The sequence below is a fragment of the Rhinatrema bivittatum genome, chromosome 3, assembly GCF_901001135.1.
Source record: "Rhinatrema bivittatum chromosome 3, aRhiBiv1.1, whole genome shotgun sequence".
Taxonomy (NCBI): domain Eukaryota; kingdom Metazoa; phylum Chordata; class Amphibia; order Gymnophiona; family Rhinatrematidae; genus Rhinatrema; species Rhinatrema bivittatum.
In genome coordinates this window covers 492,608,394-492,633,091 of record NC_042617.1, presented here as the reverse complement: position 1 = coordinate 492,633,091, position 24,698 = coordinate 492,608,394, and the positions used below count along the sequence as shown (strand labels likewise).

The 24,698-nt window shown below is 44.1% G+C and overlaps 1 protein-coding gene across 1 annotated transcript in view; it reads left to right on the top strand.

Annotated features, from left to right (window-relative positions):
• The window catches only part of LOC115088122 (cytochrome P450 2K6-like), a 132,377-nt gene that overhangs the window by 12,448 nt on the left and 95,231 nt on the right, over positions 1–24,698 (top strand). The window contains exon 2 of the mRNA XM_029596095.1: positions 20,382–20,544. Within this exon, the coding sequence (XP_029451955.1) occupies positions 20,382–20,544 (163 nt within the window). The remainder of the gene's footprint in view (positions 1–20,381; positions 20,545–24,698) is intronic.

Below are 24,698 nucleotides of genomic sequence, written 5' to 3'. Positions count from 1 at the left end.
ATCAACTAGCCTCTATCCAAAGCCTGGCACAGTGCTAAATGTATAGGCCAAATGTTCCCAGAAGTATCATGTGTTAGTCATGATTGCTTCTGCACTTTCAGTGTTGTTATGAAGAAAGACAAGTATTTAGGGCCACCTGATGGCAGCATTCGGTGCTAGACCCAGAGATAAGGCCCATTGCTTGGTCAGAGATGATATATCTTCACCAAGGAAGAGGCCAATGTTTCTTATTGCTGCACTATGACATTCGTAGAGCTATACAACCAACAAAGTGAAGACATACCTACAGTACCTCTAGCTAAGCATTTCTACTCCTAATTTACTGGAAAGCTTATGGAGGTGAACACTATCTAGATAGTGGCCATCTCACATACATGCCTATGAACCCAACACTTAGCTAAGAGTATGCTCTCTGGAGAAGGCAACAAGAGGCAATTGAGAAGTTCCACAGTAAGGAGTTTCCAGGTTTCCTCTTGCTGTCTTCTTTTGGAGTAAACAATAAGCTTTCTGCTTAAAGACCTAAGCCATGTGGTCTTGCATGTAAGACATTTGCCTAGTTTAATGGCCAGTGGTACTCTAGCATGCAAGGTCATATGGGTCCCAAACAGAACCCTTTAGAAATAAACCACACAATGAAAAAACACAACCAGAAAGTTGTTTCAAAATATGTGATTAGTTTATTAACCAATTATAGTCAACAAATTGAAAGCAAGTCAAGGTCTTTGGTAATCACATTCTGCAAGGACAAGAGATCAAATAGCACATGACATTGAAACTGAAATGACCAGCATATTTAGTGTAGAACTGTACATACATAGTTACAAAGGCCAACATGACATACAATATTAGCATCTTATCCTTTTGCTGTTGCGTTTGTGCGTTCGCTCCACCCTCTTACCTTGGGAGCGACTCCCTTCAGCTCTGATGGACAGTTGCAGCCATGGTTTCTCTCTGCCTCTTGGTCCCGGTGTCCCCGGGCTGGCTTGACACTATGGATCCGCCATGTTTCTGATGACATAAGGGCGTGGGCACGCACGCTCCAGACTTTGTACCAGCAAGGGCGCGAACCTCAGGGGCGTCCCCCCGTAGTGACGTCATCAATTTCCACTTTAAAAGGTCTTTGTTTGCTGACCTCTAACGAGTTAGCAAGGAACTCCAATGGGACTTGCTTCGGCAGTCCACGATACTTGCAACAACGATCCAAGTCAGCCCAGGGAACCCATCCCCACTGCTCGGCCTTTTCAAACTTACCGGGAGTACCCGCTCCATGGGGGCTCCGCTCTCTATTCTTGATTTCAGATTGCCAGAATACTCAGAAGACTCCTCATTGCCTGGAGGCGATCGCGGACATGAACACAGTGAGTTCTATTGTACATAGCAATCGGTACTCGCTCCACCAGGGCCTACATTCCTATATCTCTGAAGACTCCCTTCCGTCCAAGATGTTATCACAGATACGGAGATCGAGAGTTAGATTGGCAAGATTACAGATAGGAACCGGTACTCGCTCCGCGAGGGCCCATGTTCCTAGAATCCTTTACAGACTCTCTTCTACACTAGAAGCCATTTCATATACAGCTATTGAGAGTTCTTATTAAAGACCGTGTAGAGGAACCAGTGCTCGCCTATGGCTCCTGTTCTTGAATATACTGAAGACTTCTGTGGCATAGAGACCATTGCAGACATCTACTATTGTGAGTGTACCATCTTGTACCCAGTATACCCTGTCTACTCACTCCTTCTAGTCTCTCTCTACAGCTCAGTGACCCAGAGATTACATTCCAGTATCAGATGGACTTCAGCCCTACCGGACACCTCAACTCTCTACTGCCACCTCCGGTGGTCCAGCTTCCAGCTTAATAAAGAACTATTGTGTTTTCTTCATATTCTAGCCTAGCCGGTGGTTCCTCTCAGGATCTCCTCCTGGGGGCACTGTCATCTGCCATCGGCCCAGGGATTCACCATTTCCTCCTAGTGGTCATTCCTTACACTACTGTGGGAGCCAACCACTACAGACCACTAATACTGCTCACGGAAGTATTATATAGACAACTACCTTCTCTTTCTTTGGGACTTGCCAACAGCCTATATATAACAGATTGCTACTCTGTAGTGAAGGCATGATTGATTGCTATCTCAGTAGCAAAGTACAATATCCTGTTGTTAGCTCCTCTTCTCAGAAATATATCATAGAACAGATTTCCAACTCCTCTTCCCTGGGGAGTTGGTCTATAACAGTTTGCTACCTTCCTTTCTTACAGGAACATCTAACAGTAGTTCGCTACAGATTACTACCTCTGCCCTCCTGGCGGGGTCAGCACTACAGATAGCTAACTCCTCCCTTCTGGAGAAGCAGATCATGACAGATTGCTACTCCTCCTCCTCTCAAGAGAAAAGCAGAACAGTTGCTACTCCATCCTCCTGACGGGGTGAGCCGAAATAAAATCGGCCCGAACCGCAGGAAAAAGAAATTTCCCGCAGTGGGCCGATAACGAAGGCCGAATCGAAAGATTCGACCGAATCACATCTCTAGTCGCTAATATATGAGGGTGTCTTACAGAAAAAAGTAAAGAAAGTAAAAGACGAATGCGCAGAGAATGATATCTGCTGGGCAAACAGACAAAAACAATAATGCTTTCCCAAACATCAAAAGCAAACTTCTTTCATTCGCCTAGTTCTCTCCAGTACCTATAAGGACTGGATATAATTAAGGAAAAAGGCAGTATTCAGATATAAAATGCCTTTTTTATATATATAACTGTAGCGATCTTGTCAGATCCCTACTAAGAAACTATACAGAATATACCATTTGTGTGGGGAGGAATCAGAAGTGTAGAGTTGGTGTTTAGCTTCCCTGTATGGAAGAGTATTTGTTAGGTTCTTTTGGTATATGTTACCCTGACCTCCATTTTCTAGGTGTGGATATTCTGTTTCCCATCTCAGGAGCAACGTACCAGGGCTGTCCCATAAATTACTGTTGTTTATGTCTTAATGCCTCCATGGAGACTTCTTTTGGATATGGGAATTTCTTTTTACCCTCCCTATTCCTTTTGTATATTTTATGATGTTTTATGTTAAGTTTCAGAGTGCCCAACAGCTAGGGACTCAGTATTTCTGTTTTTTACTCTGACTTCAATGGGAGAGGTCCCTTCTCTGAGAAGGACCCTGCAGATCGTCAGTATCCAGAGGAGAAGGAGAGAGGGGGGAAAAGGAGTTTGACCCAACAGGGCCAAGGGAATCTACTAAAGATTTGGGGAGAAGAGGAGGAACTGCAGTAACCTCTGATACGGAAAGGGACAAGAGGAGAATAACTTGTGCCTTGTGAGGAGATTAAAAAGTGCAGGAGAACTGCATGGAGAAGTAGGAGATGAATCACCATGGATTTGAAGAGATTTCTAATTTGAAGTACATCTTTAATATTTCACCTACATTGGGAGAAAAGTATAAAACTTGCCTTAAACAAGTGGGATGGGAGAAACATCAGATTAAAGATTTAATCAATTGGCTTTGCCATCTTAGGCCTGGATTTATCAAAATGCGGTAAGTACCGCAGGCGATAGCAAAAGGGGTATGTTTTATGCTAATATAGCATTTATCGCAATTTGCAGTAATTACTTGTGTGAAGAGCTAAGTTAGCACTGGGGGACCATTGTTAATGGTCGAGAGAGAGAAGAGAGAGAGAGAGAGAGAGACTCTCTACCTGGGTAACATCAAGCTAGGTTGAGAGAACATTGCCCAAATCTCATCTTGGAGTGAGTTTCCTCACTCCAAAGGTCATCAAATCTTCATGAGACCACTGTTCTGTTCGTAGGTGTCACGTAGAATGTCAAAGTGGCCCCTAACCCCCTACACTGTTACCTAAACCCCACCTCGAGTTACTAGGTGGACCTACCATAGGAATACAAATACCTACCTATGGGCCATGATATTATAGCCAGTCTCTCTCTCTCTCTCTCTCTCTCTCTCTCTCTCTCTCTCTCTCTCTCTCTCTCTCTCTCTCTCTCTCTCTCTCTCTCTCTCTCCCCCCCCATCAATTCACCTGAAATAGGATGTATGGGAGATATCACAAAGGGCAATGAAACCTTATCGCACAGCCTAACGCAATCCAAAGAGGTATAGTTAAAATTGGCGTTACGGCTGTGCGATAGCTCTTCGCAGACAGGCTAACCCAGCCCACTCTCTGCCCCTAACTCCTCCTATTTTCTGAATTTGCATCGCAGCATACAATATGGTGCTATCACATGCGTTAAACATGTTTTCGCATGCGATGTGCTTAACGCATGCGAAAACGCCTTATCGCATTTTGATAAATGACCCCCTTAGACTTTAACCAGGACTTGAAGAAATCACGTTATCATAAATTTCACTTGTAACAGCGCTGAGTTTAAAAGAAGCTATAATTCACTATTTCGTTAATTCACAACTTATCAGAAAAAATATTGTTCGAAACCAAGACCAGCTTCCAGTGTGTTTTTGTTGCAAAGTAACTTCAGCACTTATCAGTGTTGTGTTCAAGAACTGTGAACTGGGAATTAAATATTATAATGTGAAGGACGTTTACATTTATCTTTACCCCCGAAGAGGGAACCCTCCAGATTATGCCATTTGAACACAGAAGGAAGTTTACCACTTGAAACTGTGATTTGATGTTATGAAACTCTGCCCGCGGGTTCCCCCCGCAAGCAGGCACTCACCCCTTGCCTGCTATCACATCTATTGCAGCTGTTGCATTGGCTGGCCTTTCAGTCTTGGAGATATAGTTACCCTGGCTGGGGAACAGAAATGGCCTTTGTCATCGTCAGCCAAGGGAACTGCTGTGGGGCCTGAAATCATTGTACTTGCTTCATCTACAAAGATTAGACCAGAACCTTATTTCAACATCAGGTCATTGTCTTCACCAGCCTCTTACACTGAGATCTCAGATGTATCCAGTCATTTTGGAATTCATCGCTTGTCCATTTCATCTACCTTTCTGTGTCCCTAGGTACAGGCCCGGCTTGACCGGGTGTACATACCATGCATTTGCACAGGATAGCACACCCAGGGGAGGCAGTGAGCCGGTGACAGCAGGAGAGGCCATGGGGCCACTGGCAGCCAAAGAAGGAGAGAGACTGCAAGTCACCGGTGCTCAAGCTGCCGGAGAGGCCCGTCTTCCTTTTGTATGTGTGACTTCCAATGACATTTCAAGAAAGTAATTTCAGCTTTACATGATGCATCATATCAAGCAATATTAAATAATAATTTAAAAGGCCTTTAGCGGAGGGAACTTCATCTTCTACTGCCCCCCATCTCCTCCCTGCCTCTGACACATTTTTTCTCAGATGCTCTCATTCCCTCGCCGCTAATGAATGGGGATGGGAAGGAGGATGAGAGAAAAAAATAGATCTCACAGTAAACCATAGCGGCCACCTCCAACCTGAATGCCAGATGAGCATGAACAAGGACCTCACCACCTAGGCACAGCCTCTGGCGCAACTCAAGATAAAACTTCCTGCCCCTCCCAGCCCCAAATTCGCCCTAGCATCCGCCTGCCAATAAGACGCTGTTTTGAATGGGCGGTGGGCAGCCCGGGCCAATGGTGCCAGCTCTTGCTTCGGAGTCCCAGAAGGGAGGACTGTCTGCTGGCTGAGGCCTGGCCGCAGTGGGGAAGGGTGTGAGCAAAGTGGAAAGTTTATTGGGGAAGTTAATGCCATCACCCTCCACTGCAGGAGAGGGGTCGTGTTTTTTTTTCGTTGTTGCTTGCGAATGCATCAATCGAAATATTTTAATACATGGAGGAGCCGGATTACATTTCGATTGATGCAGCAGATGGGAAAGCTGCACTGCAACTTCTTCAGGCAGAAATCGTGCAACACCCTGAATCCATAAAGATATGACTTACTATGGGCAAATTTTAATATGTGAGATCCTATTACAATGTTCCAAAGGAATGGAGAGAAGCCAGTAATCAAGCTATCTCAGCATTAAGTGTGAGGGCTGATCCTCTGATGGAACTGAGCTTGGCGGTTGGCCATGGTAAAAGATATGGGGCTCTGCCAACAGGGATATTAAAACCTGTTAGATCAGAAATGCTGATCCAAACCTGTTTATGCATCCTGTTAAACCAGCCTTACATTAAAATGTACACCACAGTGTTTACTCCTGCATGAGCGCTTGACCTGTATCTAGGGACACAGAAAGGTAGATGAAATGGACAAGCGACAAATTCCAAAAGGACTGGATACATCTGAGATCTCAGTCTAAGAGACTGGTGAAGACAATGACCTGATGTTGAAATAAGGTCCTGGTCTGTTTAATTATACCCGATTAAAGAAGAATTACCTAGTAACTGTAAAGCTTAGGCAAACTGTACCATTGTAGAAATTAAATGATTCCATATTAAAGGATCATGAGTAGCAAATGTATTAGTTCAATTGGCAGTTAAAACAACCATTTGTTTTATTTTGTCTTCATTCAGATTTTTACACTAGAAAAGATATGTGTTTATAGTTTTCAAAAGCCCCTCCTAATGAGTCTCACAATTATGATAGTAAAGCATTATTGTGCTGACCTCATCCAGTTTCTTATGCATCATTTTGATATGTAATGTATGAATGTACCAAATGATGGATTTGGCAAAGGGGAGTTTTTAAACAAGTTGACATCGCAGATAAAGGACATTGTAGTCTATTTGGAAAAAAAAAGTAAACCTTAAGAACAAGAAGGCCTAAGATTTTAATTTTTTTGCTCTGCAGTTCCCTTCTGCCGCTTTGGCCTTTTAGCTTAATTGAAACTCGCCTCTATTTTGCTATGCTTTTGTGAGCCTCCATTCTCAACTACCTGGATTTTTTCCCCTTATGTTATATCCAACAACAGATTTATACTGCTCTCCCCCTCCCCCCCAATCAGGAAGGCCCGCAGATCCGTGGTAGAGCTCATCCCACCACGGCCAGAAGACATGTAGAGGCTGGCTTGTTGTAGGTTCCAGTTCAGTTCTTCTGAGCACGATTTTGTTTATACTTTCTGATCTCTTTATTCTGTATTTGGTGAGGGTCTATCTGTGTTCTGCATATATGACCAAGGTGAGGTATTTCGCTAGCATGTAATTTCTGTGTAGGAATCTATAGCAGCCTGGTTTCCTAATAAGAGTTTTTATTGGTGTTCTAGGGCCTGGTGTAATATATGCAGTGTTGCCTTTTCATAGATAAGGTTGTTAGGGTTGTTTTGGTATGGGAGGTTTACTATATTGTAATGGCAATTCTGTTTGTTCATGGCTTTCTAAGGGCCAAGCTCACACCCAATACGCTTTACAAAAAGTCTATTTCCATAGGAGTGCCAGGTGTCTTCTTTGCAGAATTTCCTGGTTGGCATCACAGGAGTGCATGTAAATATTATATGCATGTTGTAAGTGCTATTTTTGCCTCAGCAGACTGTACTCTTGAATGTTCTCTTTCATGTAAGCTTTTTTATAAATGCACAAGCCGTTAAGCCCGTCACAACGGGCTACATTACATTTTTGTTTTCGGTCCATTTTCGAAAACAGCACCCTCCTACACTTTTTCTCCCTCATTCCCCCTTCCCCTCAGTCACTCACCCCCTTCCCACCCCTCAGTCTTACTCACTCTCTGTCTCCCACTGCCTCCTTCCCCCTCACTCTCACCTCCCTCCCCTTCCCTCAGTCACTCCCACTTCTCTCCCCTTCCCTCAGTCACTCCCCACCCTGTCTCAATCCCATCCCCTCTCCCTCAGCCCTCCTCCACTCTGCTCCACAACTTCTTACCCTTCCATTTACTCACATCGCTGTCTCTCACCTCTCCCTCATTCTCCCTTTCCCCTCACTCTTCCCCCCCCCCCTCCCTCCCCCCTCTCAGTCCCTCCCCCTCTCAGTCCCTCCCCCTCCCTCCCTCTCACTCAGTCCCTCCCTCCCACTCAGTCCCTCCCCCTCCCTCCATCTCTCCCCCTCCCTCAGTCCCTCCCTCCCACTCAATCCCTCCCTCCCTCTCACTCAGTCCCTCCCTCCCCCTCACTCAGTCCCTCCCTCCCTCCCTCCCACTCAGTCCCCCTCCCCCTCCCTCAGTCCCTCCCCATCACTCAATCCCTCCCTCCCTCCCACTCAGTCCCTCCCTCCCTCTCACTCAGTCCCTCCCTCCCTCTCACTCTCTCCTCCCTCCCTCACTACTGGCCGCCGCCACTGCTCCTCGTCGTCGTTCGCTGCCGTCGCTGCCGCCGCCGCTCGACGCCACCGCTGCCGCCGCCGCCCGACGCCGCCGCTGCCGCTGCCACCCGACGCCGACGCCGCCACTGCCACCCGACGCCGACGCCGCCGCTGCCGCCGCCACCCGACGCCGCCATGTTTTGTTTTTTTTTACACTGGCTAAGACCGACGTCCTTGCCCGCACATGCGCAGTAGAGCTGTGCTCTACTGCGCATTTGCGGGCCGTCGGTCATGGCCCATTTATAAGGTAGATAATTTAATTGTGTGTGTCTGTAAAGGATGTGCTATTAAGTAAGCATATGAATGAGAATTAGATAAGATCCAGCGTTCTTTGCAAATATTTCACCAGAAGCCATATTTATTTTTTTATTTATTTCACATTTTTCTATACCGAGCTTCATGGTTGAATACCATATCAGATCGGTTTACATCGAACGAGGGATAGAAACTTGTAACAAAAAACGGAACAATAAGTTATAATCAGAAAGAGAGCAAGAAAGTTACATTGAACAAGGACTATAAACTTGGAGGCTTTACAGCTTGGAAGTAAATAGAGTAAAAAAGGCCCGAGTAGGGCCATAACTTAAAATCAAAAGTCATAAGATAGTTTAATTGCGGAGGTATTGGATAAGAGGCATCTCACAAAGAAGGCATGGTTCCATGGCTCGTGAGTAGGATGGTAGATTATTGTGTGTCTGAAGGATCCAAGAAGGCTAGTCGGAACAGCCAAGTCTTAAGTTTTTTTTTAAAAGTTAGTAGGCATGATTCCAACCTGAGTTCTGCAGGAAGGCTATTCCAAATGTTTGGACCTGCTAGAGAAAAGGCTCGGACCCTGGTCGAAACTAGGCGAATGGTTTTGGTTGGAGGGGGTTGTAACTCTCCTTTGTGGATTTCTCTAATCGGTCTGTTGGATGTATGGAGTTTGAGGGGAAATTCAAGGTCAAGATGAAAATAGTTATGGATGGACTTGTGTATCAGGGTGAGAGATTTGTGAAGGACTCTGTAGTAGACTGGTAACCAGTGAAGGTTTCGGAGAATTGGTGTAATATGATCTCTTCGGTTGGTACTGGTTAAAATTCTGGCAGCAGCATTCTGTATCATTTGAAGAGGTTTGGTGGTTGAGCTGGGTAGGCCAGTGAGAAGAGCGCTGCAATAATCTATTTTTGAAAATATTAGGGATTGCAGAACAGTTCTAAAGTCGTGGAGATATAGGAGAGGTTTGAGTCTTCTCAACACCTGTAGTCTGTGGAAACAATCTTTGGTAGTCGAATTGATCATAGTCTTTAGATTAAGGCGGTTGTCTAGAATTACTCCCAGATCTCTTACTTGAGTATGGGTGAGTTGGAGACTGTGATGGGTTTGTGGAGGATGGATGTCTGGGTTGGAAGAGATAAATAGTAATTCAGTCTTAGCGGAGTTGAGGACCAAATTTAGATTATTGAGGAGATTGTTTATAGATTGAAGGCAAGTTTTCCAAAGTGAGAGAGCTTTAGTAATGGATTCTGTAATGGGGAGCAGAATCTGAACATCGTCAGCATAGATGTAATGGATGAGATTGAGACTTGTTAACAGATGACAAAGGGGGAGGAGGTAAATATTGAAAAGGGTGGGAGAAAGGGAGGATCCTTGAGGCACGCCAAGAGAAGAATTTGTCGATGGCGATTCTTTGTTGTTGATCCTGACCCTGAAGCTTCTATTATCAAGGAAGGACTTGAACCAGCTGAAGACTGAGCCAGTTATGCCAATATCAGATAAACGATCCAGGAGGATGGTGTGGTTGACCGTGTCGAAGGCTGCTGAAATGTCTAGAAGGATTAGAAGAAATGAGTGTCCTTTGTCCATTCCCATAATAATATGGTCTGTTAGTGAGATGAGCAGGGTTTCTGTATTGCGTGATTTGCGGAAACCATATTGGGAAGGGGAAAGAATATTGTGTTCTTCTAAGTAATCTGATAGCTGGGTATTGACTACTTTTTCTGTAATTTTGGCTAGGAATGGAAGATTAGAGATTGGACGGAAATTAGCAAGAATGCTAGGGTCTAAATTGTGTTTTTTCAAGAGGGGTTTAAGGGAAGCATTTTTTAGGCTATCTGGGTACAGACCTTGAGTTAGGCAGCAATTTATGATGTTAGTCAGAGGTTTTGAGATTGTGTCTGGGATGAGTAGCAATAATTTGGAGGGTATGTTATCTGTCCATATAACAATGGACTGCTGCTCCTGAGAATAGGGACCAACAGAAGGCTACCTTACCAACTGCAGGAGAGGACAGTACTCCACCATGTATAGATCTGCCCCTGTTGGCCCTACCACTTACTACAGTCCAAGAATATCTGGATTTGGCAAAAGAACTATATTATGGTGTCAGTGAAGGAAGTTGGAGTGAAAAAGTGAAGTGGTTGAAGTGGTTTCTCCCCGATTAGAGGAAGAGTTGGTCACTCCATCAAAAGATTGGATCCATGACATGGTCCAGTGAATTCTCTTCCCCACTTCCTGATATGGACTTTTCATCTCTCGTACATGAAAGAAGTGTATTGAAAGCAATGTTTGTCAATCTGTAGACAGAATATTGTAGCAATTTTACTCATCCTGGTATAATATTTATTATCAAATGCTGAGCAGGCAGTTATATACTCCGAACAAACTTTACAGTTAATGCACTGATACAACATTGGTCCCCCAACACGGGCCATGTTTCACAGAGGGCTGCATTGGGAGGGACAATGTAGACCACATGGGTCTTAAGTGATTGTTGCTTCCTGTAAGATTATATTAATCAATGTAACTACAATCTGTAATAAAAAGAATAATTACTGTATATATACACACAACTCTCTCTCATTCAAACATATACACACATATTCCCTCTCTCTGATACATACACACACAGACATGCCCTCTCCCTCATACATACACATGCATGCGCTCTCTGTTATACATACACATACACACAGACATGCTATCTCTCTCACACATACTACACACATGCTCTCTCTCTTATACATGCATACAAATACACACACACATGCTCTCTCTCTCTCTCATATTCACACACACACACACAGACATGCCTTCTCTTTCATACTTACACATACACACATACACCCCTCCCCAGAAGCACAAGACCAACAACAGCAGCCTCCTCATTTCAGCCTCTGCAGCCCAGGGTACTCTTCCTTCTTTAGATCTGCAGGGACTGACACTTCTCTGCGTCCTGCAGTTTCAGCTGCTTCTCTTCCTACAGCTAAGCAGACACCAAGGCCAATGTTACTCCTTCCAGAGTTGACGGGGGCTGCGCTAATTGGCTGCACTGCTTGTTCTGGTCTCAGGCCATGCTGCTGCTGCTCCTCCTGCTCATCACTGCATGAGGCCCAGGATCAATACTAATAACTTAAGAACATAAGACGTTGCCATACTGGGTCAGACCAAGAGTCCATCAAGCCCAGCATCCTGTTTCCAACGGTGGCCAATCCAGGCTACAAGTACCTGGCAAGTATCCAATTATAAAGTAGAACCCATGCTACTGATGCCACTAATAGCAATGGCTATTCACTAGGTCAACTTGATTAATTAGAGTTAATAGACTTTTCTTCCAAGAACTTATCCAAACCTTTTTTAAAACAAGCTACATTTATTTATTTTATTTATTTAAAAACTTTTCTATACCATCGCTAAGTTATATACCATCGCAACGGTTTACAAATAGGCACATAGACTAAGGTAAGTAAATGTAGGATATCGTACATTCTAACAGGTGCCAATAAAGTTCGGTTACAATTTCATAAATAAAATCATTATTTGAGTAATGTTGGTCAAGTCCAGGTATATTATTGAGTTACTATCTCTTTGAGATATTACTTCTTAAATGTAGAATTGAGAAAATTCATTCTCATCTGCATTACTCTGTACTTTCATTCTCTACCCTCCACACTCTTTAGTGAAGGCTTTTTAAAGAGCCATGTTTTTAAATTTTTCTTAAAAGTTTTGAGATTATTCTGTAATCTGAGTTCTGGGGGCATCATGTTCCATAGTGCGGGCCCATAATATGGAACATACTATGGGCCCAGCCAATGATAAAGCCCTTTCTCTCACATTAACTGCACTAATCACATCATCTGGCAACAGATTCCAGAGCTTAATTGTACATTAAGAGAAAAATAATTTTCTGTGATTAGTTAGCTACATGCTAACTTCATGGAATGCCCCTACTCCTATTTTCCAAAAGAATAAACCGTTTCACATTTACCCATTCTAGCCCTCTCATGAATTTAGAGACCTGTAGTGCTCTAGGCAGCCGTCTAGTCCACCTAGTGATTCCACCAGCTCTGGCCATGGGTTTCCAAGATCTTCCTGACAGGAGGAACCTGATAAGCTTTCAAGACTATTAGGCTTTGTATTTCTTCAGTTCTCAAAACAAATCACTCAGTCACTAAAGGCTGGCGTTGTTTCAAATATAGCTCACTAAGGTATTTGAAAAATGTGGACAACCTGTCAGTTAGTACATTTTCTTCTAGTGCAATTCATTCAGAAAGAAAAATAGCTGAAAACACATCTGCTATTGCTAGGCTATTACTTATGCTTCCAATGTAGTAGCCTAGCAACGACAGATGCTAGGCAGATGCACTGGACCTGGATCGCAGTAGGAGGCTACCACAATACGAGTGAATAAATACTACAAAATAATGTGGGGGGCATACAATATAAAGGGTTGGGAGCATGGTTGGGAGGGCTGGTCTGCAAATGACATGTTACGATAAAAAAAAAACAGGAAGTGTGAGCAAGGAGTTAGGGAGAAGAGGAATAACTGGCAATGCTTCCCGGCCCAAATATTTTTAAAATTGTGCCATGGAGCACTGTGGGGAGGGGATGGCAAATTTGGCCCCGCAGGGCCTATGGTGCTCAGGTGGGAAGGAGGCAGGGGGCATGTTTGAGCCTGTAGAGCTGTAATGCGTGTATTTTTTTTTTTTTTAAACCAACACACAGGGTTTTTCAAACCAGGTCAATGTAATCCAGACAGTGTAATCACACGAGGTCACTAATCAAAAGCCATTTAGACGGATAACATAATAGTTATCCGTCTAAATGGCTTACCCAGCTATATTTAGTTTATATCCAGCTAAATTCTAGCCGGGTAACTAGTTTTAGGTAACTAGAATTTAGCTGGATAAGAATGGGGCGTTCTGGGGGTGGGTGGGAGGCGTTCAGGGTTGGCCCAGAGTTAGCCATATAAGTTATTCAAAGTTAGCTGCTTAACCAATGTGGCTAACTCTGGTTCGCCCGTAGAGGGCTGTCCTAAAGTTAGCCGGTTAGATATAGCAGGCTAACTTTAGAATAGCTGGGTATATTCAGCAGCACAGCTACATCACTGAATGTAACCTGATGTATTTATCTGGCTAACTAGCTGAGCCCCACAGTGGCTGAAAATGGAACTAACACATTTTTAAGATTCAAAATTCAGAATTCAGCACTGTGCTCATTGTAATGTGATAGGTTCAAATGAGAAGATTTTTTTGTTTACCTGTGTAAAACAATTTCTGTGCATCTTCTCCACTGTGTGGTTTTGATTTTTCTTTTCTGATTCCACAGTTGTGTCCCTCCTGAAGAAGCAGGCAAGTGAAATACGGCCATGTCGGGGGACTAAATCAGTTTAAAAATTATTCTCTTTTGAAACTATCACATTGCAATGAGCACAGTGCTGAGTTATGGATTTTGAATCTTAAAAATGTGTGATTACACTTGTGTGGATTACATTGACCTGCTTTGAAAATTCTGCTTACGGACTGTTGTACTTTTAAATCATTATTTGGAAATCAACCTGCTGAAAGACTGACACTTCTTAAATTCACCCCTTTGATAAACTGCAATCACACTCTTTTGAAGTTAGGAGTGTTTAACTTTGGACCATGTACAGGTTGTGTCAGATTCCGTTCTCGTAGATATTCATTGAAACATATGATTTCACTAGGGCTGCCTAAACTGTTGCATACAACTGTATGACTTCTTCTTCAGACCTTCTCTCCTTATTGTTTCCAGAGCTTGCAGCTCCCTCAGAGAACAGTGTTAGCCCAGACTGCACCCCTGTGATATATAGCTGTTACAGGCTAGAAAAAGGTAGCCGCTGACAACATGGTGAAAAGGGGGTCGACCATAGACATACGTTTGTGTGTGTGTGTGTGTGTGTGTGTTTGTGTGCATATATCTATATCTATCTATCTTTCTTTCTCTCTCTCTCTCTCTAGAAGAATTTTACAGGTCTTTGTGAGGCTTCAGAGGAGACACCCTACAGATTCATCCAGGCACTTAAAGCAGTTTTTCATTAGGCCAATAGTCATCTCTATGACAGCATTGGTCTGTCTGTGGGCTTGATTGTAGCACTCATCTGCCACATTCTTGGGGCATGCTAGGGGGATCCTCAACCAGGTTTTGAGTGGATAGCCTCTATCACCTGTGAAGGAGAAGGCAAAGAGCAAGAAGAGTATTAGGGAAGCAAAGGTAGAGTGTACTATTGGTGGGCTTTGGTTGGGCATGAATGGGCTTTCTTGTTAAGAGCTGCAAGATGTGTTAGAACCTGAATGACAAAAGAGTTTACAGGCCTCCAAATCAAAAGGAAGAGCATGACAGAGATCTGGTTGAAGACATCCAAAAGATGGGAAAGAGCGGAGAAGTGGTGATTGTTGGGGACTTTAATCTGCCGGATGTAGACTGGAGAATCCCTTCTGCAGAATCTAACAATATTAGAGAAATAGTGGATGCCCTGCAAGGGACTTTGTTCAAACAAATGGTAATGGAACCCACGAGAGAGGGAGCTATACTCGATTTAGTGCTCACAAATGGAGATAATGTCTCTGATGTCCAGGTGGACACCCACCTCAGCACCAGTGATCATCAAACGGTATGGTTTCATATCAGTCACAGGATACGTAGAAGAAGCACAAAGATCTGAGTTTTGCAGTTCAAAAACACGGATTTTGATGAAATAGGGAAGTACCTGGTGGAAGAACTAAAAGGTTGGGAGAACGAGAAAGATGTGGATCAACAGTGGACCAATCTAAAAGGAGCAATCATCAAGGCAACTAATCTATATGTCAGAAAAGTAAAGAAAAGCAAAAGGAAATGAAACCAATTTGGTTCTCAAAGGAGGTGGCTGACAAAATAAAAGCTAAAAGAACAGCATTCAAGAAATATAAAGAATCCCAAAGGGAGGAGCACAAAGAAGAATATATGGTACAACTGAGAGAGACGAAGAAAGTAATCAAGACAGCAAAAAGTCAGGTGGAAGAAAGGATTGCCAAAGAGATAAAGAGAGGTGACAAAACATTTTTCAGATACATCAGAGAAAGAAAAGTTCAAAGTGGTATAGTGAAATTGAAAGGTGAAAAGGATCAATGTGTAGAGAGAGATGAAGAAATGGCAGAAATATTAAACAAATACTTCAGCTCAGTGTTCACTAAAGAGGACCCAGGAGAAGGACCGTCACTAGTTAGCAAGAAACTGGAGGGGATTGGAGTAGATGTAACTCCGTTTACAGTGGAGAATGTGTGGGAAGAGCTGGGGAAACTGAAAGTGGACAAAGCCATGGGACTCCATGAGATTCATCCCAGGATACTGAGGGAGCTCAGAGACGTGCTGGCGGGACTGCTGTGTGATCTGTTCAATAGATCCCTAGAAACAGGAGTGGTGCTGAGTGATTGGAGAAGAGCAGTGATGGTCCCGCTTCACAAGAGTGGGAGCAGAGAGGAGGCTGGTAACTATAGGCCAGTTAGCCACACCTCGGTGGTGGGAAAAGTAATGGAGACGCTGCTAAAAGAGAGAATAGTGAATTATCTACAGTCAGGAGAATTGCTGGACCAGAGGCAGCATGGATTCACCAGGGGAAGATCCTGTCAGACAAATCTGATTGACTTTTTCGACTGGGTGATTAGGGAGTTGGATCAAAGAAGAGCACTTGACGTCATCTACTTGGATTTCAGCAAGGCTTTTGATACGGTCCTGCACAGGAGGTTGGTGAATAAAATAAGAAGCTTAGGAGTAAGTGCCGAGGTGGTGGCCTGGATTGCAAACTGGTTGACAGACAGAAGACAATGTGTGATGATAAATGGAACTTACTCTGAAGAGAGAGCGGTGTTAAGCGGAGTGCTGCAAGGATCGGTGTTGGGACCGGTCCTGTTCAATATCTATGTAAGCGACTTAGCGGACGGGATAGAAGGTAAGGTTTGTCTGTTTGCGGATGACACTAAGATCTGCAACTGAGTGGACACGCCGGAAGGAGTGGAGAGAATGAGATGGGATTTAAAGAAGCTGGAAGAGTGGTCAAAGATATGGCAGCTGAGATTCAATGCCAAGAAGTGCAGAGTCATGCATATGGGGTGTGGAAATCTGGAAGAACTGTATTCGATGGGGGGTGAAGGGCTGATCTGCACGAAGCAGGAGAGAGACCTTGTGGTGATAGTGTCTAACGATCTGAAGTCGGTGAAACAATGTGACAAGGCGATAGCTAAAGCCAGAAGAATGCTGGGCTGCATAGATAGAGGAATATTGAGTAAGAAAAGGGAAGTGATGATCCCCTTGTATGGGTCCTTGGTGAGGCCTCACCTGGAATACTGTGCTCAGTTCTGGAGACCGTATCTCCGAAGAGACATAGACAGGATGGAGGCAGTCCAGAGAAGGGCGACCAAAAAGGTGGATGATCTTAATCGGACTTATGAGAAGAGATTGAAGAATCTAAATATGTACGCCCTGGAGGAAAGGAGGAGCAGAGGTGATATGATACAGACTTTCAGATACTTGAAAGTTTTTAATGATCCAAAGATAACAACAAACCTTTTCCGTTGGAAAAAAATCAGCAGAACCAGGGGTCATGATTTAAAACTCCAGGGAGGAAGACTCAGAACCAATGTCAGGAAGTATTTCTTCACGGAGAGGGTGGTGGATGCCTGGAATGACCTTCTGGAGGAAGTGGTGAAGACCAAAACTGTAAAGGGCTTCAAAGGGGTGTGGGATAAACTCTGTGGATCCATAAAGTCTAGAGGATGTGAATGAAGAATAGGTGGCTCACGGGAATGATGGCTACTACCTGGTGATAATACACTTATTCAATAAACATATACACGGTTAATGCGACTCCAACATTGCTCTAAGCTTCAGCGGCAATGAGGAAATGTGGAAAAAAGGATTTGCATTCACAAAAAAGCGGGGAGTAGCTTGCTTGTTACGGTGGTTGCTACCCCAAACCAAATAAGCTGATACTTCACTTTCAATGCATGATACTTCACTTTCAATGCATATCCAGCATAGCTCTCTGCTTCAACGGCAGGGGAGAAAGTCTGCCACTTCACGCATATCCAGCAATGTAGCCCTCTGCTTCAACAGCAGGGGAGCAAGACTGATACTTCACTTTCAATGCCAAGCCAGCATAGCTCTCTGCTTCAACGGCAGGAGAGCAAGACTGATACTTCACTTTCAATGCATAGCCAGCATGGCTCTCTGCTTCAACAGCAGGGGGGAATGAATAAAGGTGGATCTATATTCAGGCAACAGTCAACAAGGACTGAATTACATAGTATGGATAAACAGATAAGCATGGGTGTAGCTTGCTTATTGAGGTGGTTAATACCCCTAACTAATTAAGCTATTTCACTTAGATGCAGTTCCAACACTGCTCTCTACATTAATGGCGGGGGTGGAAAGGAAATAGAATAAAAAAGGTTACTAAGAGCCAAGAGAAACAGATAAGTATGTGAGAGAAAAAAAAAGTGTGAAAGCTTGCTGGGCAGACTTGATGGGCCATTTGGTCTTCTTCTGCCGTCATTTCTATGTTTCTATGAGTACAATGGTTAATTTTGTACTACTGGTTGTGTGAGAGGCATACAAACTAGAAGTCATTGCATAGTAGGGATGTGAATCGTTTTAGGACGATTAAAATTATCGTCCGATAATTTTAATATCGTCTTAAACCGTTATGGAACACAATACAATACAGATTCTAACGATTTATCGTTATAAATCGTTAGAATCGTGAGCCGGCACACTAAAACCCCCTAAAACCCACCCCCGACCCTTTAAATTAAATCCCCCACCCTCCCGAACCCCCCCCAAATAACTTAAATAACCTGCGGGTCCAGCGGCGGTCCGGAACGGCAGCGGTCCGGAACGGGCTCCTGCTCTGAATCTTGTCGTCTTCAGCCGGCGCCATTTCCAAAATGGCGCCGAAAAATGGCGGCGGCCATAGACGAAAAAGATTGGACGGCAGGAGGTCCTTCCGGACCCCCGCTGGACTTTTGGCAAGTCTCGTGGGGGTCAGGAGGCCCCCCACAAGCTGGCCAAAAGTTCCTGGAGGTCCAGCGGGGGTCAGGGAGCGATTTCCCGCCGCGAATCGTTTTCGTACGGAAAATGGCGCCGGCAGGAGATCGACTGCAGGAGGTCGTTCAGCGAGGGTTCCGGCGCCTCGCTGAATGACCTCCTGCAGTCGATCTCCTGCCGGCGCCATTTTCCATACGGAAAATGGCGCCGGCCATACGCATATGGCCGGCGCCATTTTCCGTACGAAAACGATTCGCGGCGGGAAATTGCTCCCTGACCCCCGCTGGACCTCCAGGAACTTTTGGCCAGCTTGTGGGGGGCCTCCTGACCCCCACGAGACTTGCCAAAAGTCCAGCGGGGGTCCGGAAGGACCTCCTGCCGTCCAATCTTTTTCGTCTATGGCTGCCGCCATTTTTCGGCGCCATTTTGGAAAATGGCGCCGGCTGAAGACGACAAGATTCAGAGCAGGAGCCCGTTCCGGACCGCTGCCGTTCCGGACCGCCGCTGGACCCGCAGGTTATTTAAGTTATTTGGGGGGGGGGTTCGGGAGGGTGGGGGATTTAATTTAAAGGGTCGGGGGTGGGTTTTAGGGGGTTTTAATGTGCCGGTTTTTCGATTTTTCGATTTTTCACGATTTTTAACGATTTTTCACGATATTTTACCCCCCCAAACGGCAACAATACGATTCCCTCCCCCTCCCAGCCGAAATCGATCGTTAAGACGATCGAGGACACGATTCACATCCCTATAATGCATAGTGATGTTCCTACATACAAAGTGGTAGTGTAGGACTGACTGTGACAGAATGTAGGCATCATAGCAGGAGCTGAGAATCCTAGTTATGTCATGAGACTACTGGTACTACAGACCACCTGAATGTTGAGGAAGTGGAAGCCCTTACAGTTGCGGCAATTAGCTTCATTTTCAGCAAGTGGCCTGATTGCTATTTGTGTGCAATCAAACTTCCTGAAACTGTTGGAAAATGAGCAATGTCATTAGGTTCTATTATGGTTAGCTGTCTATGCTGTCTTTCAACAGGAAAAAATATAAGTTGATTTGTTCTCCTAAGAAAAGCACTCAAAAACTGTGCATTAAGGAGTATGGTGGCTGATTGGCTTATTCCTGCTGTGACCTTGAGAGGGATCTGGAAGCTGCCTATGGTGGAAAAGGCCAGGGTTATAGTTACTTTGCCTTAGAAAAGAGTAACTTCTCTATGTGGAAGTGTAAAGATTCCCCTATAACCACTGGTAGAGGTTTACAATGGTTTCCTTAATAAATCTGAACCTCGACATGACCTGTACCTAAAACATCCAAAACCTGTGTTCTGGGATCATATATCCTGTCCATGGGATGCATCCTCACCTGTTGTCTCTCCCTCTATGACGCAGATTCTACATTATCCATACATTTGTAGCATGTGTTACTGCACTTCACACGACCACCAGTAACATCTAGACCCACAACCAGTAACACCCTCACCCACCACCAGTTACACCCTCCCCCCACCACCAACACACCCTAGGACACCTACTACTGAAAGTTAGTGCTAAGCACATATCAATTCCCTGCTCTATCTCTGCCCCTGTAGCCACTCACTTTTTAAGCTCCTAATTTTAAGCGCCTAGTGAAACTAGATGCCTAAATTTAGGTACTCAGCAGTAGTAAATGTTTAAAAGGGCCAATTTAGGAACCTAATTCCCTTTGAAAATTGAGCTCAGTGTTTTTGTAGCTTACTGATCTACTGTACAACTGCATTCCTGTGCTCTAATGAAAAGCCTTACAATTAAAAATCCTAAGTTTATGGAGCCTAGTCCCAGATGATATATTTTGATACCATTGAGAATAGAACTGCCACTTTTTAATTTAATATCTGATGTGTTCTACCTTTAAGTTGTCTGAGAAATATGGCTCCGTGTTCAGCATTCAGCTGGGAATGAAGAAAATGGTCGTACTGACAGGCTATGAGACTGTGAAGGAAGCTCTTGTGAATCATGCTGATGAGTTTGGAGAAAGGGCCAGGGTTCCAATATTTCAACGCTTTTCTAAAGGACTTGGTAACATATTTTATTTGTTCTCTTATTATGCATTGCATATCTGCAGACACTGAACTGCAAAGGAAACATACATTTTATTTACAATGCTTTCAATTAGGAGCATCTAGAAAACACTGTGTTACATATACTGAGCAAAAATCAGAAAACAAACTGCAAAGTCATCTAGCCTGGTAAATAAGTGATTACCTGAGTCAATTGCCTTGGGTGAATGCTAGAAGTAATTGCCTTAGTAATGCTAGAAGTACAATGTGAGCAAACTTTCACAATGCATATAATCTTAACTGCACCAAAAAGAGGCAGCAGCAAAGGAGGAGGAGGAGGGTGTTTAGAAAGGAGAGGAAAGAAAAAGGGGTGCATTTTATTTTTATATGTGAACACACTGTTTTGTTCCCATTTTGTAAGCTTGCACATCAAGCAGGTGCAAAGTACATGCACACTTTCTACCCGTTTATCTTACGGGCAGTTTTCAAAGGGAAACTGCCCAGGGATACATAGTAATAGAACATGCCTCGTCTTTTGACATGTATTTTTTTTAAACCTCTTTATTGTAAGGTTTTCCAGACACCACCTTTAAAAAGCAGCCAATCAGAAACTGTGGGCCGCCTGCTGGCTCAGATCTTCATAGAGTAAGATGTATATATCAATATATGGAGAACTTGCATCAAATGTATTTGTAATAATAATCAATGTGTCGCATTATTTAAAGGACAATTTTCAAAGCAATTTACCTAGGTAAATTAGTCTGCCTGAAAATTGCCCACCTCAGAGAAGCTAAACATGTACACATTTCCCCAATACATGTAATTGTAGCCAGGCTAAAAAGAGAGAAAAACAGCATGGGTAGATGGCATTTTTAAGTGTATGCCTGCTATTGTACGCCTTCTTAGTTGCTTGAACAAATAGCAGCTGTAAAATATGTGGGTGCTTTTAGCTCATGTAATTTGTGCTTGCTAATTTTCTATGAGGAACAATACACATGGGTTTCCCTTTGAAAACAGACTATAATGTACATGAGTCAAAGATGCCCAAGAAGATTATAAAGGAGACTACTAAAAATTGCCCCCATAGTAAAAATAAAGCTTTTTGCTTTATTTAATCTGAGGAAATCTTCAAAGGCATTTAGCCAGATAACTCAAAAGTTATCTAGCTAAGACAATTTTTTTGAATATTGAGTTACTTATATTGTTAAATTTTAGCTGGATAAGTCATTATCAGACAAAACATTAGCCAGATAAAAAGAAGGCATTCCGGGGTGGAATAAAGTTATTTGGCTAACTTAATAATTTTTAACTATAACTAGCTAACCCCTAGATTCATCAAATCACATATAGCAGAAATATGTCACATTAGCGTTCTGTGATAAAAAGATAGGCTTGGTTAGGGAAATTAATGAAATACTGCATGTAATTATCATGACACACGATACTCTATCATGTTGCTTGATGAATTATAATGCCACTTGCCATTTTATGCATCATACATCATTTTATGCATCGTGTTTCAATTTACGTATGGCAAGTTATTTTCTTTTGCATATACCAGCTTCCTACAGCTGCCTCTTTGAGGGTGTGCAGGAGTTGGAGAGAGAGATTAGAGGTGAGTTGGTGGTTAGTTGGAGTTTTTGGGGAGATTTTCTAGTGATTACCTGAGTGAGTTGGCCTGTTTAGTGTTTCTCATCTATTTCCCTTTATCTTTGTCTATATCTGTGTATGAAAGTTTTAGTGCATTAATCTTGTTTGACTGTTCCTTTGTGTGGTGGAGAGGAGTAATGGAAGAGAGTAGTGGAGAGGAGTAGTGGTGGAATGGTGAGGAGAGGAGTGGTGGAAGAGAGGAGTGGTGGAGGAATGGTGAGGATCAGGAGAGGATGGAGAATGGTAGGTATGGGGAGGGAGGTGAGAAGTATGAGGAAAGAAGGGACAGCAGGAGGGAGGAGGAGGAGGAGTAGGGAAGGTAGGAGTAGAGATAGGGAGGAAGGAAATGATAGGATGAGGCGGGAGGGGGAAGGGGCTAGGCAGGTGAATGTGGCAGGAGGACGGCAAGGTAGGGCTAGACAGAGAAGGCGTAGAGTGGGGGAGTTGTCAGGGCAGGTGTGGGGGGGCAAGGTAGGGGAGCATGGAGTGTGAGTGAGACTGAGGACAGTGATACTTCTCTGGAAGTGGAAATGGCAACCCGATCCTCCAGCAACCAGGTCATCTGCGTCTATTTTATTTTTCTCTTAATGATTATATGTTGTTAATATCTGTCTTATACCTTGACATATGTTCCTTAGCTTGTTTATGTGCGTTATCATTGTAAGATTATGTACATTACATATTGTAAACCACTTAGATCTCTTATTTGTATAGGCGGGATATAAATGTTTTTAAATAAATAATAAATAAATACAGACTTACAAGTCCAGCATGAAAGACAATGAGCAGCTTATCACCAAGGTCCTCAAGAATTATAATCTGCTATTCGGAAGCAAGGCTGCAAAGACCTCCAGGGCTGCCAAGGGCCAGATATGGCAGACCATATTCTGGTACAGTGGCATCAAGAGTACCAGAGAGCAGGTGGCCCACTGCTACAGGGATGCAGTTAAAGAATAAGGTGGCAAGCAGGAACAAATACATGCTCCAGAATGGAGGGGGAGCCCCTTGCCCAATTGCCTGATACCAATGGAGGAGCATCTGATTCAGCTGCTGGGACCCGACATATTTGAGGGGATGGACGAGGCTCTGGACATGACATGAGCCGGGGCTGATAAGTTACATCACATGTAAATGTCAAGTCCACAACAGATGTCCACACCTTTTTGCATAGGATGCTCACATTGAATGACTCAAAGTATACATCTTATACAAAACAGTACATGTGCAATACTTAGCATTCATACTTATATCTTCTTAGTTTCTACAGCTCTTGCTCAGGACACCCTGGTCCTAGCTGTGAAGCCCCAGGTCTCAGCGGCCCCTTTCTAATTGAATAAAACATGCAATGGAGCAAGGAAGGGGAGGAGGAGGAGGAGCAGCAGCAGCAGCAGCGACAGCTACTTCAACCCCTTGGGTTGCCCATACCCTTTGATGCCAGCCTCAACCTCTCCACCTTTATGGAAGGAACTTCCCTGCCATGGGAGGAACCAGCCCAGTCACCATCTGCCTCCAGCATGCCATGTGACCAGCAGTATTTACAAGTCAACCAGCTTATCCCATGAGCCCAGCAATACCAGCATTAGAGCCACAGACAGCACCTCAGTGTCCAGCAATCCTACTGCCTGCAGCACCAGCAGTGGATCCAACAGTGCAAGTCACAATAGACTGCATTGAGAGGAGGAATAGGCTCCAACTTCACCATGCATTGGCAAAGATGGTATGCTTGAGGAGGGCTTAAATCAACCATATCCAGGCCATGCAGCAGCAGATAGCAGCCCTTATACAGGGCTTAACTACAGTGTCAATGGAAAGCAATAATTTGACCACAGCCATCCTCCAACTCATTCAGCATTTGCCATAGCCTGCACCCATGCAATCACCATCCTCCCAGGAGTCTACTCTGAGAAGCAGTCCTCAGCACTCAGGATGAAGCAAGGGTAGGCCAGCAAAATAAATGCCACCCCAGGAAGGAAGAAGCCCATAAAACTAATTGAAGTCAACCAACCCCTAAAAAGTTCACTCAAAGATGACAGTTACAAACAAGCCAGGCCCATCCTCTGTATAGAGTTCCTGTGTTAGCTAGATGGAAGAAGACTGCTGGGCCTGTTCTGTCTACAGAGTTCTTGTGCCATCTTGCTGATGTACAGCAGATGGACTACTGTCTGCCTGTGTTGTCCTGCTTACTTGTTATGCCCTCCTCTATGTTCTGCTCATAGTCCTGCCTCCTTGATGCAGTCTCCAGTCATGGTCCTACTGCTGGTGGCTGTTCTCTTTCATCCTGCTGCTGCCTCCATGCCGCTGGCCCATTTCATCTCATCTTATCTCATCTCATCCTGCTGCTGCCTCCATACTGTTGTCTCATCTCCTGGGGCTTCTGTTGTTTCATATCATCTCATCTTGCTACTGCCTTCATGCTGGCTTCTCTAGTCCTAGTCCTGCTGCCACCATGCTGTACTCTCCAGTACTGGTCATGCTGCCACCATGCAGTGCCCTCCAGTCCTGGTCCTGCTACCTGCTATCTGA